The 14,280-nt window shown below is 39.7% G+C and overlaps 1 protein-coding gene across 1 annotated transcript in view; it reads left to right on the top strand.

Annotated features, from left to right (window-relative positions):
- Window positions 1-10,356, top strand: part of LOC147027163 (uncharacterized) — a 54,240-nt gene extending 43,884 nt beyond the window's left edge. Inside the window, 1 exon segment of the mRNA XM_085883601.1 lies at window positions 10,060-10,356. Within this exon segment, the coding sequence (XP_085739727.1) occupies window positions 10,060-10,356 (297 nt within the window).
- The last annotated feature ends 3,924 nt before the right edge of the window (window positions 10,357-14,280 follow it).

Here is a 14,280-nt window from a genome sequence, read left to right as displayed (position 1 = left end):
CTGCTAAATGTGATATTTATCCTGTGCTACACGGCTTGTACATGTTCAAAGGAACGTTGTGGTACAGTGGAGACAGGAGTCAACTCAACACACTCCATGATGCAGTAATCCCTGTGTCACAATACTTACCTGGATATACAGTAGTTTCTACTTACTTGATCGAACCCAGGCCAAAAAACAGCTGCAATGAAACAATAATATTGATATCTATTACTATTGTTGTTATTATTATTATTATTATTATTATTATTATCATTTCCTCTGCCACCGAAGGTGAAGGAAGTTATGTTTTCACCCCTCTTTGTCTGTTTGTTTGTAACTTGTGAAATCTAAAGATTTTGTAAGTATATTGGTCACTTCCGTCCTCTGTTTGTGTGTTTGTGTGTTGGTTTGTTTGTAGGCATGATAACTCGAGAACGGAAGAAGCTACCAATGTCAAATTACACCACGTGATTCAGGAGCATGATGGCTAGCGCTGATTAGATTTTGGTCAAAATCGGTGAAAGGTCAAGGTCACAGTGAAGTCAAACATCCAAAACATGATAACTCGAGAAAAGTTACCACAGGTATTGTTGACGGAGCGTGAGTTTGGAAGATCGAGGTAAGTTCGGCGGAATTTGTGTGTCAATTCGTCGAGTTACGGCTGTTTTAAAAATTTCAGTGTTATAAAATAATATTAAATAATTCTGTAAATTCCTGTGGAGAAATGGAGTGTTTTTGCTTCGGTCGATGTTACGAGTTCGTTTTAACTTCGATTTTAATTTTGTCTTCGGTTTTTGTGATTGCTTAGGACGCTTAAAACTCAGTTGTCGAAATGCTGGTAAAAATCAGATGTTTTGGAGACGTTTTAAGATTGCATAAAAATATTTCACCCGCTGCATCACGGCTCGTCACGTGGTGCAGCGCGCTCAAGCAGACGCGTCGTTGAGTCACATAAAGGTTTTGCGTGTGCGCGATGACGTCATCGCGCTCGCCCCGGCGTCCTTTCGAGTTTGGGGGGCCGTCGAGTGTGACCTTTACGTTACGTTAATCTGCGGTAACTCGAGAACGGAAGAAGCTACCAATGTCAAATTACACCACGTGATTTACGAGGGTGATGGCTAGCGCTGATTAGATTTTGGTCAAAATCGGTCAAAGGTCAAGTTCACAGTGAGGTCAAACATTCGATTTTTGATGGTTTGGTACAGAATCATCGTTGAAACTTCTGGTTTGCGTCGCTACCTTCTCAACAGACAGCTTTTATTAGACAAGGTCAGAGGTCAAGTTAACAATTTCTTAAGTACCAGTCTATGACTGCTTGTTTGTTTGTTTCTGTGCAGGATACCTCAAAAATTTGTGGACGGATCCGGATGAAATTTTGTGGACAGGTTGGGTATGTGACACAGACGAACTGATTATATTTTGGTGAAGATCCAAATCCGGATCTGATAATTTTTTAAGTGATTCTTCACCATTGAGAGATAAGGTTAAACTAATACAGAGCACAATATCTCAAAAAGTTGTCGACGGATTCAGATGAAACGTGGTGAACATGTTGGGTGTGTGACTACGACGAATTGATTCGATTTTGGTGAAGATCCGAATCCAGATCCGACGACTCGAACTATTTGATTTTTTAAGTGATTCTTCACCCTTGAAAGGACCAAAGACGATATAATACTGTCTCGCATGATATTTCAAAAAATTAATGGGCCCGATATGTTCTCGTGGATCGCGCATTGCGTGGTGAAGGTATGCGCTCTACCGATTTCCCTTCTTGTTATTATTATTATTGCTTTTTCACATAACAATGGACCTCTGCTTGAGATGTATGTTTAGTTAACACAAGGCTTTTCCTCTACTACCAGCATTGCTACACAAGATGTATGGTTTAATTGACCTGGATTTGACTTCAGAGCTGTCTGTGTTCATTATTTACAACCTTTAGCCATAATCTAAATCCTATAGTTTCAGGCAAAGTGACATTTGCTGCCACATAAAAATAAACAAAGCAGTGACACATGCTGACAAATCTTCAAACTTTCTGAAGCCCACATACATATTTCTTATTTCTAATATCATTAGCTCTCCATAATATTGACAGTGTATGGTTAATGTGCATTCTACTGTGTGAGCAAACTTAGAATTACTGCTTTCTGTGCACATTCTCAAGTGATGGATCTTCATCATCATCCATGGCTGTACTCTTTACCAGATCTTCAGTCCTGCCGAAGCGGTTTGTCTTTCTGAGAGCCAACCCTGGACAGCTGACCATCGCTCCTCTGTCATAAGATGCTGTTTGTAATTGCAATAATTTGGCCAGAGTGCAGACACACAAAAGTCTTATCGTTTGGAAAATTGCTGTGGGATTTGTTATTGACGTGCAGCATCAGTGAGTGCTCTCAGACGAGACACCGAGCACAGCACCAGTCTCGCTCTGACGTCTGGGAGGTCGTTGGTTCGAACCTTGGCCGAGTCATAGTAAAGGCTTTAAAATGGTACATGTTGCTTCCTTACTTTATGCTGAGCATTGAGATGGACAGAACACGGACAAACAACCATAAGTCGCTTATAATAGCCCAGGCTTTGATGGACCCATTGACCTCCTCCTGAGTTTAAGTTCCTTGCAAGAGAAGTCGTATCATTATGATATCCTTCCAAAGGACAAACTCACTGAGTAATCCAACGCTCTGCTTGCAAAGAATCAGGGTGACAGTTTGTAGTTGTGGCAGGAATCGTACCAAATCATACAGCTCGAAGGTGAGTTCACGACCTCTGAGCTATCCTGATGGACAGATAATTTATTAATTAATAGCGAAGATATAAATCAATAAATAAGTGAGTAAGTAATTGAATAAATACAAAATATAATCTATACAAAGAATTACAGCTATTAAATTGATGACTCGGGGAGATAAATCCGAGAGGAAAGTCCTGAAGGACAGCTCAGAGACATGTACACTTGCATTTGAGCTGTCTCGCCTGGGTTCGAATCTTGGACTGTTGACTATAAACTGTCATCCTGGTGCACATTTCGCATCAATGTGTGGTGCCATCCATCAGAAGGACATTAAGTTGGAGGACAATTCTGCTGGAATTAATTTTCATCCAGCCCATATTCCAAATTCCTGTCGCATCCAGTCAAACATCAAGCCTGGCCAGCCAGTACGTGAAAGACCTGGGCCAAAAACATTCCTTGACTGACTCCATAAGAAGGTGTGAATAATTATCTGGGGTGTTTACATTATTAGTACTAGTAAAAGTCGTCGTCAGAATAGATAAATCTGCTGTGGTGTGTGTGTGTGTGTGTGTGTGTGTGTGTGTGTGTGTGTGTGTGTGTGTGTGTGTGTGTGTGTGTGTGTGTGTGTGTGTGTGTGTGTGTGTGTGTGTGTGTGTGTGTGTGTGTGTGTGTGTGTGTGTGTGCACATGACAAATGATCAGTAAGTGTGTAGACTGACATGAAACAATGAGTAACGGATATGAACAAAACTAGGAGTATTATTTTCATCACAAGAAAATATAAAACCTGTTGTTTTGCTGATGGGAAGATGAAGAGGGTGTGGGGAGACAGAGATGGAGGAGGGTGAGAAGCGATTAAGGTGTGGGGGGGGTGGAGAATGGGGGAGAGAGGGGGTAGTGAGGAGTGGAAGGGGGTGTTCTGGATTTGCGTTTGATAGGAGGACTTAAGAGAGAAAGGTGGGGGATGGTTCCCTTCTATGCCTGGTGTTGGCTTAATGGTTAGGGTGGTGGGCTTAGGATCCGAGTATCCTGAGTTCAAATCCCACTCGGCTGTTGAATTAATACCAGGTGGGGTTGACTCTGCCTGTCATCCTTCCGAGGTCGGCAAAATGAGTGCCAGCATGCTGGTATCCTGTGTCGGAGTGGCGACCCGTCCAGGATTGTACCCAATAGCCAAGGAGACTGCTTCGGCAGCATCAACGCTCTGCACAGAGTATGGTCCCAGTGGATGGATGGATGGTTCCCTTCTGCCGGCATTGGTACAGGATTGAACAAAATGGGGTACGTTATAACAGCACGTCTAAACGGATCAAACGAAACAATGCCTGGACACTGCCCAGAAACATCCATGGAGGGGGATGGAGGGGTTTTGGGAGGAGGTAAGCGTGAGGGAAGGGGAAGGTAAGGAAAGGCATTTTCCTTCAATCATTGAAAAAGCTGCACAGTGTTTATGCCTTTACTTAATGTCCTCACATTCAGTAAGCTCTAGAATCTGTTAACCTGAAGCAAATTGTGGAATTTGTCCTCAGCAGTTACAGCTGCTAAAATTAAGTGTTCATTTGTGCAATTCGCACATTCTTTGACACCCCTTTATCTCCTCGACCTACAGAGAGTTTATGGTTGTGGAGGGGGTTTTGGAGTTGAATAGCATGAGGGGAGGGGAAGGAAAGGGAGCATGAGGGGAAGGGACAGGAGCATTTGGGGAAGGGATGGGGACATGAGGGGAAGGGATGGGGGCATGAGGGGAAGGGAAAGCAGCGTGAGGGGAAGGGAAGGCAGCGTGAAGGGAAGGGATGGGAGAATTTGAGGAAGGGACGGGGGCATGAGGGGAAGGGACGGGGGCATGAGGGGAAGGGACGGGGGCATGAGGGGGAGGGACAGGGGCATGAGGGGAAGGGACGGGAGCATTTGGGGAAGGGATGGGAGCATGAGGGGACAGGAAAGTTGCATGAGGGCAAGGGAAAGCAGCATATTAGGGCATTACCGGGGTGATAAAATGCGTCGAAACAGTAATGTTTTCTTTTTAACCACGTGTTATATATATATATATATATATATATATATATATATATATATATATATATATATATATATATATATATATATATATATATATATATATATATATATATATATATATATATATATATATATATATATATATATATATATATATATATATATATATATATATATATATATATATATATATATATATATATATATATATATATATATATATATATATTCATGTTCCTCCGTCCTCTGTTTGTGTCGTCCGTCCTCCGTCCTCCGTCCATATATACAATTGATATATATATATATATATATATATATATATATATATATATATATATATATATATATATATATATATATATATATATATATATATATATATATATATATATATATATATATATATATATATATATATATATATATATATATATATATATATATATATATATATATATATATATATATATATATATATATATATATATATATATATATATATATATATATATATATATATATATATATATATATATATATATATATATATATATATATATATATATATATATATATATATATATATATATATATATATATATATATATATATATATATATATATATATATATATATATATATATATATATATATATATATATATATTTATATATATATATATATATATATATATATATATATATATATATATATATATATATATATATATATATATATATATATATATATATATATATATATATATATATATATATATATATATATATATATATATATATATATATATATATATATATATATATATATATATATATATATATATATATATATATATTTATATATATATATATATATATATATATATATATATATATATATATATATATATATATATATATATATATATATATATATATATATATATATATATATATATATATATATATATATATATATATATATATATGTATATATATATATTTATATATATATATATATATATTTACATATATATATATTTATATATATATATATATATATATTTATATATATATATATATATATTTATATATATGTATATATATATATATATATTTATTTATATATATATATATATATATATTTATTTATATATATATATATATATTTATTTATATATATATATAACCGGGCAGGAGCATTTTAAAACTAAAGCTCATGCTATCAACCTGGCAAAGGCCTGCCTGCATGCATGTGCACATGTGCGCGAGCTTTGCACGCCTCTGGTTGGCTGATTTCGAATCGGATTTGTATCTGAAACACTCTGGGGAAGCCATTTTAAATTCAAAACTAAACTGTAAGTTGTTAACAGTCCCACATAGGCATTCCTCCATCTCCTCATGGTCCATGCTGCCCATGCACCTGCACCGGTGATCTACTTACATGCACGGATTTTGCCACATCCGCACTGCACGGCCCGCACGGAACGGCATCGCAGCACATCCTCTCCCCACACGCATAAGCACATGGTTTGTGAGATGGCTGCATAACCTCTATTTGTATATTTATATTAATGTTTTGTAATGAAAGCAGATCGCACAGACTGGTGAAAAACAAAACTGCGTACACAATTGCCAAAAAAAAAGGAGCCACATGGACTGTATCACTGTAGCTTGGAAAAGCAGCTTGGAGAGCGCAGCAATCCTGTCGGTTATTTTTGTTGAGCTCAATGAAGTTGCACTTTCTGCACATTCCTTAATCCTTTCTTCACTCACTATAATCACCAAACAGTATAAAAAGTTAAGTTTAATGCTTTGCTTCAATAAATACACTTAGTTATAAAAATCACTCATTTGTTTAAATAAAATTCATATTTCACTGCAGATTTCAATTCTTATTTCGTCTACGAGATCTGATTCTCAAATCCGATATAGTTTGATCATATACTTTGATTAGTCCGTGAGATTAGATCACGTTTCCATGGCAAGGTATGTTTGAATAGGCCAAATCAATATGGCGGGAAAGACCCCTGTGAGGCGAAGTTGGGTTGACCCAGGATAAGCCTTTCATGGAGCTAAACCATTAATTATCAACAAAAAGTCTGTTTCATTTTACCCAAACACACAATTTTCATTTATTCATGCATACATTATTTGGGGCCCCTCGGTTTCATGGTTTTGGAGTTATGGAAGAGACACGCACATGCACACACTCACACAGACATACACATGCACACACAGACATATTTATTATTATAGATAAATAGATGATAAAATGAATCTCATGGAGTATGTTATAAAAGGAAATCTAACAGGTGGAGGCCATTCAGCCCATCATGCCTGCACGAACACCATACTAATTTATCTACACAAGATACAAGTAAGAGACTGCAAAAAAAAATGTTTTTAATTATTGAAATAAATGTTTTTTGTTGTTTTTTTTTGTTTGTTTGTTTTTTAGCTTTTGTAGTTTTTTTAATTTTTTTTCTTCTTCCCCTCAGGGAAGGGGGCATGGGCTTGGTTAAAAACACACATCAACCACAACCCCCCCTTGACAAGACCCCCAACAACAGCACTCCATATACACGCATACAATCACCAATCACTACTCAAACTACCCAAAAGTCCTATAAACATCCCTATACCCCTCTATCTCCATAACTTCCAGGTACATATCTAATTCTAATTTAAATTTATCTCCTGTTTCTGCTGCCACGACCTTTCCAGGGAGACCATTCCATGCATTAACTACTCTCTGAGTAAAAGTCCCGTGCCTTACTACCGTCTTCACTCTCCTCTTCTTTACTCTCAGGCTATGGCCCCAGATCCTTTCACTGTCCACTCTGTTAAATAATTAATCTGCACTTATTTTATCAATACCTTTCATGATCTAAAACATCTCCATCATATCTCCTCATAACCGCCTCCTTTCTAGTGTATAAAGCCCTGTCTCCTTCAGCCACCTCTCAGAGCTAAGCCAAGCTTGGCCCGGAATCAATCTGGTAGCCCTGCGCTGAACCCTCTCCATGACATCTACATCCTTCCTGAGTTGTGGTGACCAAAACTGCACACGATATTCTAGATGTGGCCCTCACTAAATTCCTGTATAATGTTAACACCACCTCTTTTGATTTATAAATGATCTCCCTCTGAATACAACCTAAAACCCGATTTGCTTTATCTATAGCTGCCTGGCACTGTGTTGCCTGCTTACCTCCTGTATCTATTACCACCCACAGATCCTTCTCCTGTGTGACACACTCCAAAACTAGAGGGGGAGCACTCGGGAGAGTGCAAAACCTCCGCCGCCAATACTGCTGGGTCACTGAAGTGAACCTTATATCTTATTCATTAAATATGATATCAACAGTGCTGACAGTTATAGTTCTTTTCTCCATTTTTTTTTGGGGGGGGGCGTGGGGGGGGGTTGGAAATCACTTAAAACATGTAAAAATGCAAAAAAAAAGATCAATTTTGTTGAAAAAAAAGTTGCAAAAATTGTGTTTATTTTTGTGTGACTGTGTGAGTGTTTTTTCTCTAACAATTTTTTTTTTGGGGGGGTTGGAAATCGCTTAAAACATGTAGAAATGCAAAAAAAAAATTCTTTTTTTGGGGAGGGGGAAACAATTTTGGGGGGGTTGGAAATCACTTAAAACATGCAGAAACGCAAAAAAAATTATCTAACAATTTTTTTTGGGGGGGGGGGGTTGGAAATCACTTAAAACATGTAGAAATGCAAAAAAAAAACTCTACATTTTTGGGGGGGGGGGTAAAAAATCTTTTTGGGGGGGTTGGAAATCACTTAAAACATGTAGAAATGCAAAAAAAAAAAATTTCTCTAACAATTTTTTTTTTGGGGGGTGGGGGGACCAAGTACAAAATTTAATGGCATGATCCTTGGTCCATACCTAACCCCCCCCCCCCACCAAGTTTCGTCGAAATCCGTCGAGGAGTTTTTCTGTAATACTGTTCACAAACAAACAAACAAACAGAAAGGGGTGAAAACAGTAACCTCCATCCATCTTCGAAGATGGCGGAGATTAATTACCCCTTGCATGATTGAGCTTTGGTTTGAGAATGGTTGGAGAATCTTGGGAGGATCCCAGCAAACATGAGCTCATAACCCTTTGCTTTCAGTCACTTACCCAATATCCTGTATCGATTTTTCAAAGTCTCTGAGTAAACTTTCCCAACGTCATTCACACCTCGGTGTACTACAACTAACTTCTTCCTGCCATGACCTGACACAATTTCGTTTATCCTTCCTTCAATGTCCCGAACTCCCGCTCCTTCAAAACTACACAGAATTCTGTGTCTACAATCCTTCCTGGGAAATGAAGAATCCACATATTTAATAATCTCATCACTCACAAAAACTGTCTCCCATACCTCATGTCTACCTATTTCTATTTTTGCATCTTCACTGCTTCCTGCACCCAGTGCAGCTGCACCACTGCCTGCCCCTGCTGCACCTCCACAACTGCCTGCACATGCTGCACCCCACAACTGCCTGCACCCATGCACCTCCACCTCTGCCTGCACCCGCTGCACCTCCACCACTGCCTACACCCATTCACATCCACCACTGCCTGCACCTCCACCACTGCCTGCACATGCTGTTGTTGTGATCCCTTTAGAAGGTGTAAAATAATGAAAATGTGTTTTTAACTCTCAAATGCATTAACACAGGTTCCATCAGATGAGCAAATAGATGGACATTGCATTTTCAACATCTTTTTGTATGTTAAGTCAAAGCCTCAATTTTTGATCCAAGTTGATTCCGAAATGTGCTTCAGAGAGGAAATGTGAAATTTCATCTAATTATGACTCGCACAACTTTGGTTCATCCTTGATTCTCCCTCAAATAACCAACATGTTGATCTTAAAAAAAAACATTTACATATAAGCTTTTCTGGTTCTGCACAGACTCTCAAGTTCCATCCTGTTGCTCACTATACAGCTGTATAAGATAGATCAGACTGCAATGTTTTTGTACGAGAATGTAACATTATCTACATATTGGACCCAGCTCTCCAAAGCTAACATCATCCACAAACATAGTGTTGCGGTTTTGCAAAACCGTCACTTTCCTCGGTTATAGCGTACAACATATTGCGGTGCCGAGGCAGTTATTCCATGAGTTCTCATCATTTTAGATAACCCTTCTCTTATGTCTCGTGGGAAGAAAAGGAACAAAAGGTTGAAGGAACAAAATGCGTTGCGAGGGCTTTCCGGAAGGTCTTGTATCCCATTATTTATTCTCTTTTCTATTTTATTTTACTTGACTTTACACATGACCTTCTGTCCTCCATGCATGCCACAGACCCTAGCAACAGGCAGTTCATTGGCACAAACATGCCATTTGTCATTCAAACCTGGCACCATTCTCAAACCAACGCTCACCTCAGATGTTCGCCTTGCTCAGACCCCAACGCTGCAACATTCCTGCAACCACTACAACACCTTCACAAAAATCCCCACGTCATCAGACCACAACCCAAGCTCACCTACACTCAACATTGATGCCATAATCTCGCCGACCACCTCCATCATGAACTCGCCACACTATAACCCGCACATGACACCACCACTACCATTGCTCAACCACAGTCGTCATTAACGACCGACACTGCCTTTTGGGAGTAGCGGGTTAAACAAGATTGTACTGCAAGGACTGTTAGAAAAGAAAACAGGGAATTTGAAGTTGGTGCGTTTGGGGTGGATTAACGGAGGTAGTAAAGATCAAGATTTTGTATGGGGGCAGATATGAGATGGTGGTGAAGAGCTGTTTTGAAGACCTGGATGGAGGAGTGGGATTGAAGAGAGTGTGGGAGTTTGACCCAAAGATGGGGAAAAAGTGGAATAGAAGAGTGAAGGTGAGCAGTGTTTCTTGATTTTGGCAGTTTCACCAGAATAGTGGGGCAACTTAGCTAAATATAGCATAACAATTGTGCATTTTGTGAGGAAAGCACCAAATTTGGCACACTAGTAGCCTATCATATTATGAACAGATTTGGATATTGAGCCATCTCAAATTCAGCCGCTGATGGCTGTGGCAGCCATTTTCCACTGCCATGAAAAATTTTGAGAAGGCCCAATATCCAAATCTGTTCATAATATAATAGGCTACGAGTGTGCCAAATTTGGTGCTTTCCTCACGAAATGCACAATTGTTATGCTAAGTTGCCCCACTAGAAGGGGTTTTTTTGGCAGACCTTGAATGCCGTGAAGAAATATGGGGAGACAGATCACAGACAGAGGGAGCAAGGCCAGAGAGGAGACTGTAGAAGACAGAAAGACCACCGACCTGCCTGCGATGAGAGAGTGAGAGAACCAAAGACAGCCTCACCATGGGAGATACCAATGATCCAAAAATGCCTTTGTTTCCACAGCGTGAAGCTGAGAAAGGTAAGAGGTGGGAGCACCAGCCCAGAGGGGAGAGCAGTACTCCATCAGGTTGTGGATGGAGCTAAGGTGTGCCAAGGAAGGATTTTGCATGACGGAGGATGCCCAGTTGGCGACTGGCTTTGGAGGCCAGGTTTGAAATGTAGCTTTCACAAGATTGTGGCAGATAGTGAGACCCAGAAGCTTGAATTAAAGGACTTCTTCAAGAAAGTAGATTGGGGGGGGGGGGTGAGGGGTTCCAGACGGTCCTTTCGGAGAGACATAGTGAGAGTGTGACATTTGTCAGGATTGAAAGAAATGTTCCACGTGTTGGACCAGCTTGTGATTTTATCCAGATCTGCAGAGTGAAGTGGCTGCTCCTTGCTGATCAGAGGGATGAGACATGGTAGGGCAGAGGCTAGAGTCATCAGCAAAAAGATAAAGAGGATTTTCCAGAGAGTCGGAGAGATCATTGATGAAAACCAGAAAAAGCACAGGACCCAGAACACTGCCTTGAGGAACTCCAGCCTGGACAGGAAGAGGAGATGAGAGAATACCATTAAGAGCCATGTCTTGACTGAGACAGGAAAGGAAGTCCGTGAGCCATTGGTGGAGTTTGCCGTGGATACCATAAGAAGGGAGTTTGGTGAGCAGGGCAGGCATGCCAGACCATATCGAAGGCACACGATATGTCTTGGGAAATGGCTCTATTCTCATGTCTGGAATTTAGGACCTCCATTCATTGTTGGGAAAGCAGGAGCAGCAAGTCCAGGGTTGAGTGACCTGGAATAAATTCAAATTGATGGTCGGAAATCAATTCATTGCAGAAGAGGAAGGATTTGATGTCGGAAGTGATGATGGATGCCATAACCTTGCTGATGATTGAGAGCAGGCTGATTTGCCTGCAGGTGCAAAGATCTATTTTTGCACCTTTTTTTATGCAGAGCGGTAATGTTTGCTAATTTCCAAGCAGATGGCAGATGACCTTGAGTAAATGATAGGGTGACGAGAACAGACGATGAGCAGGAGCAGCAGAGCAGGTTTTTAGGACACATGGGCTGATGCTATCTGGACCGGTTGCAGAATCTAAGTCGAGGTTTGACAGCAAGCTCTCCACCTTGTCAGGAGAAAAGGACACAGAGTCCAGGAATAGCTGGGTGCAATTGGGAAAGGTGGGTACAGAAAGCGATGGGTTTGGGACACGAGATTTAGAAGCAAAAACGGATTTTAAGCATTCAGCCTTTTTGTGTGTAGTGTCAGCTGTGCAGCCATTGGAGGAAAGGGAGTGGATGGAGGGGGAACATACACCAGAAACAGACTTAACCTGACACCACAAGGATTTTGAGGTGGAAGACAGGTTTGAGAGTTCAGACTGAGATTAGAAAGATGTTTTCTGTCTCTCCTGAGGGTTGACACACACTTGTTCCGAGCTTTATGGAAGGAAATAAGATTGCCTTCAGCAGGATTTGTCTTCCATGAGGTGAAGACAAGTTGTTTCAGGACAATAGCTTCACCACAAGCTTCAGTGTACCATGGGCTGGTGGAAGGAAAGGACAAATGTAGAAGAGATGGGATAAATCTGTGCATGACAGAGAGAGCAAGTTTCTTTGAAAAAATTCCCAGAATGAATTGATGTCGGTGAAAGTAGAAATGAGAGACCAGACTAGAAATTTGATGGCTACTTGAAGACCCTGCCAATCAGCCTGAGTGAAATTCCAGACTCATCAGTGAGTGAGTGAAATGCCAGACAGCTCTGCTCCGCTGCACCCATTCTGTTGAGTAATTAGAGGACGCATCGAGGGCACAAAGCTTGCTTGATGTGGTCAATCCACCGGAAATGTTGACGTGCGAAGTCATGTAACTCTGCCAGGATTGGCATAACCAATCAGCATTCATGGTTGCTTTGCAACCCGTCGGTGTATGGAGTTATCTGTGCCTGGCGGCCTCAGAAATGGGTGTTCGTGAGGAACCCGAGCGCTTCCCCTTTTGGCAAGCCTCGACCCCCTGATCTGCAGCAATCATATGTATGTATGTATGTATGTATATATATATATATATATATATATATATATATATATATATATATATATATATATATATATATATATATATATGGTGGGTTGACCATTATTGTCATGAGGATCGCCATTTTGTACGTATATGGACACCACAGAGAAGGTGGCATGTGGCAGACATATTGTACTGGTGAAGATCCATGCAGCAACAGCCATTTTAGCAAGTGGTTCAGAGCTCCAAAACAATGAAAGAGTCATGCAAGGTACGTGGAAGGACTGTAAGGATCTTACACTGGGGACTTAGTTACTGTGTACATGATTATAGCGACACGTACAAAACTGAATATTTGCTTCAGGGAAATAAGGAGTTATATTTGAAAGAAAACCATGAATGAGAATTGCTTTGCTATACATGTCCCCTTCCGGTCCTAAGTAATGATCAGGAGATTTTATTTTAAAATGTTTGTGTTTAATGCGTGCTCGAGCCGATACCAGAACTAAAATGAAGAATTAACTCCAACCCACCACATTTCATTTGGTTCTCGGCTTTGTCTATTTCATATTAAATTATGCCAATGTGCATACATGAAGCGAAAACATGCGTATGGCTTATGTGCATATGTAGTACAATGTGGGGGATCATTCCATTTGCACTGGGCCATGGACGAACACCCAGGCCTATGGCCTGTGGCCTGCCAATCTGTGCTGCTTCATGCAATAGTGGTGCAGGATTTTATTCGGGTGCAGTCAGGCCAGCTGTCCAAGCAATGGCTATAATAAATCAGTGGGGTGGAGTCACAGCAGCTGAACACTGACCCATGTTTAATATGTGATATTTTCTAAGTTGAGAAAGGGCGTAACTGAAAAATTGATGAAAAGCCCTGAAACTAGAACTTGTTCTGTAACTTATCATCATAAAGCCATGTACCAAGTTTAAGTTGAATTTGTTCAAGGGTATGGTGAAAAAGTCTTGGTACATTCTTTAATATGTAGTTTGAAAGCTCCACATTATACTTCGTCATCCACTTTTATCTACTTATTCGAGGAATTATTACCCCACACACTTAGCGCAAAACAATTAATTACAGTTGAGTTTGTTAAGCAATTGGTTTACCCTGTCCATCTGTTAGACAATGATCGAGGAA

Source organism: Eptatretus burgeri, chromosome 5, assembly GCF_056783735.1.
Source record: "Eptatretus burgeri isolate ZD-2024b chromosome 5, Ebu_testis_v1, whole genome shotgun sequence".
In the NCBI taxonomy this organism is placed as follows: domain Eukaryota; kingdom Metazoa; phylum Chordata; class Myxini; order Myxiniformes; family Myxinidae; genus Eptatretus; species Eptatretus burgeri.
The sequence above is the reverse complement of the archived record's forward strand: the minus strand, read 5'-3'. Positions and strand labels throughout refer to the sequence as shown.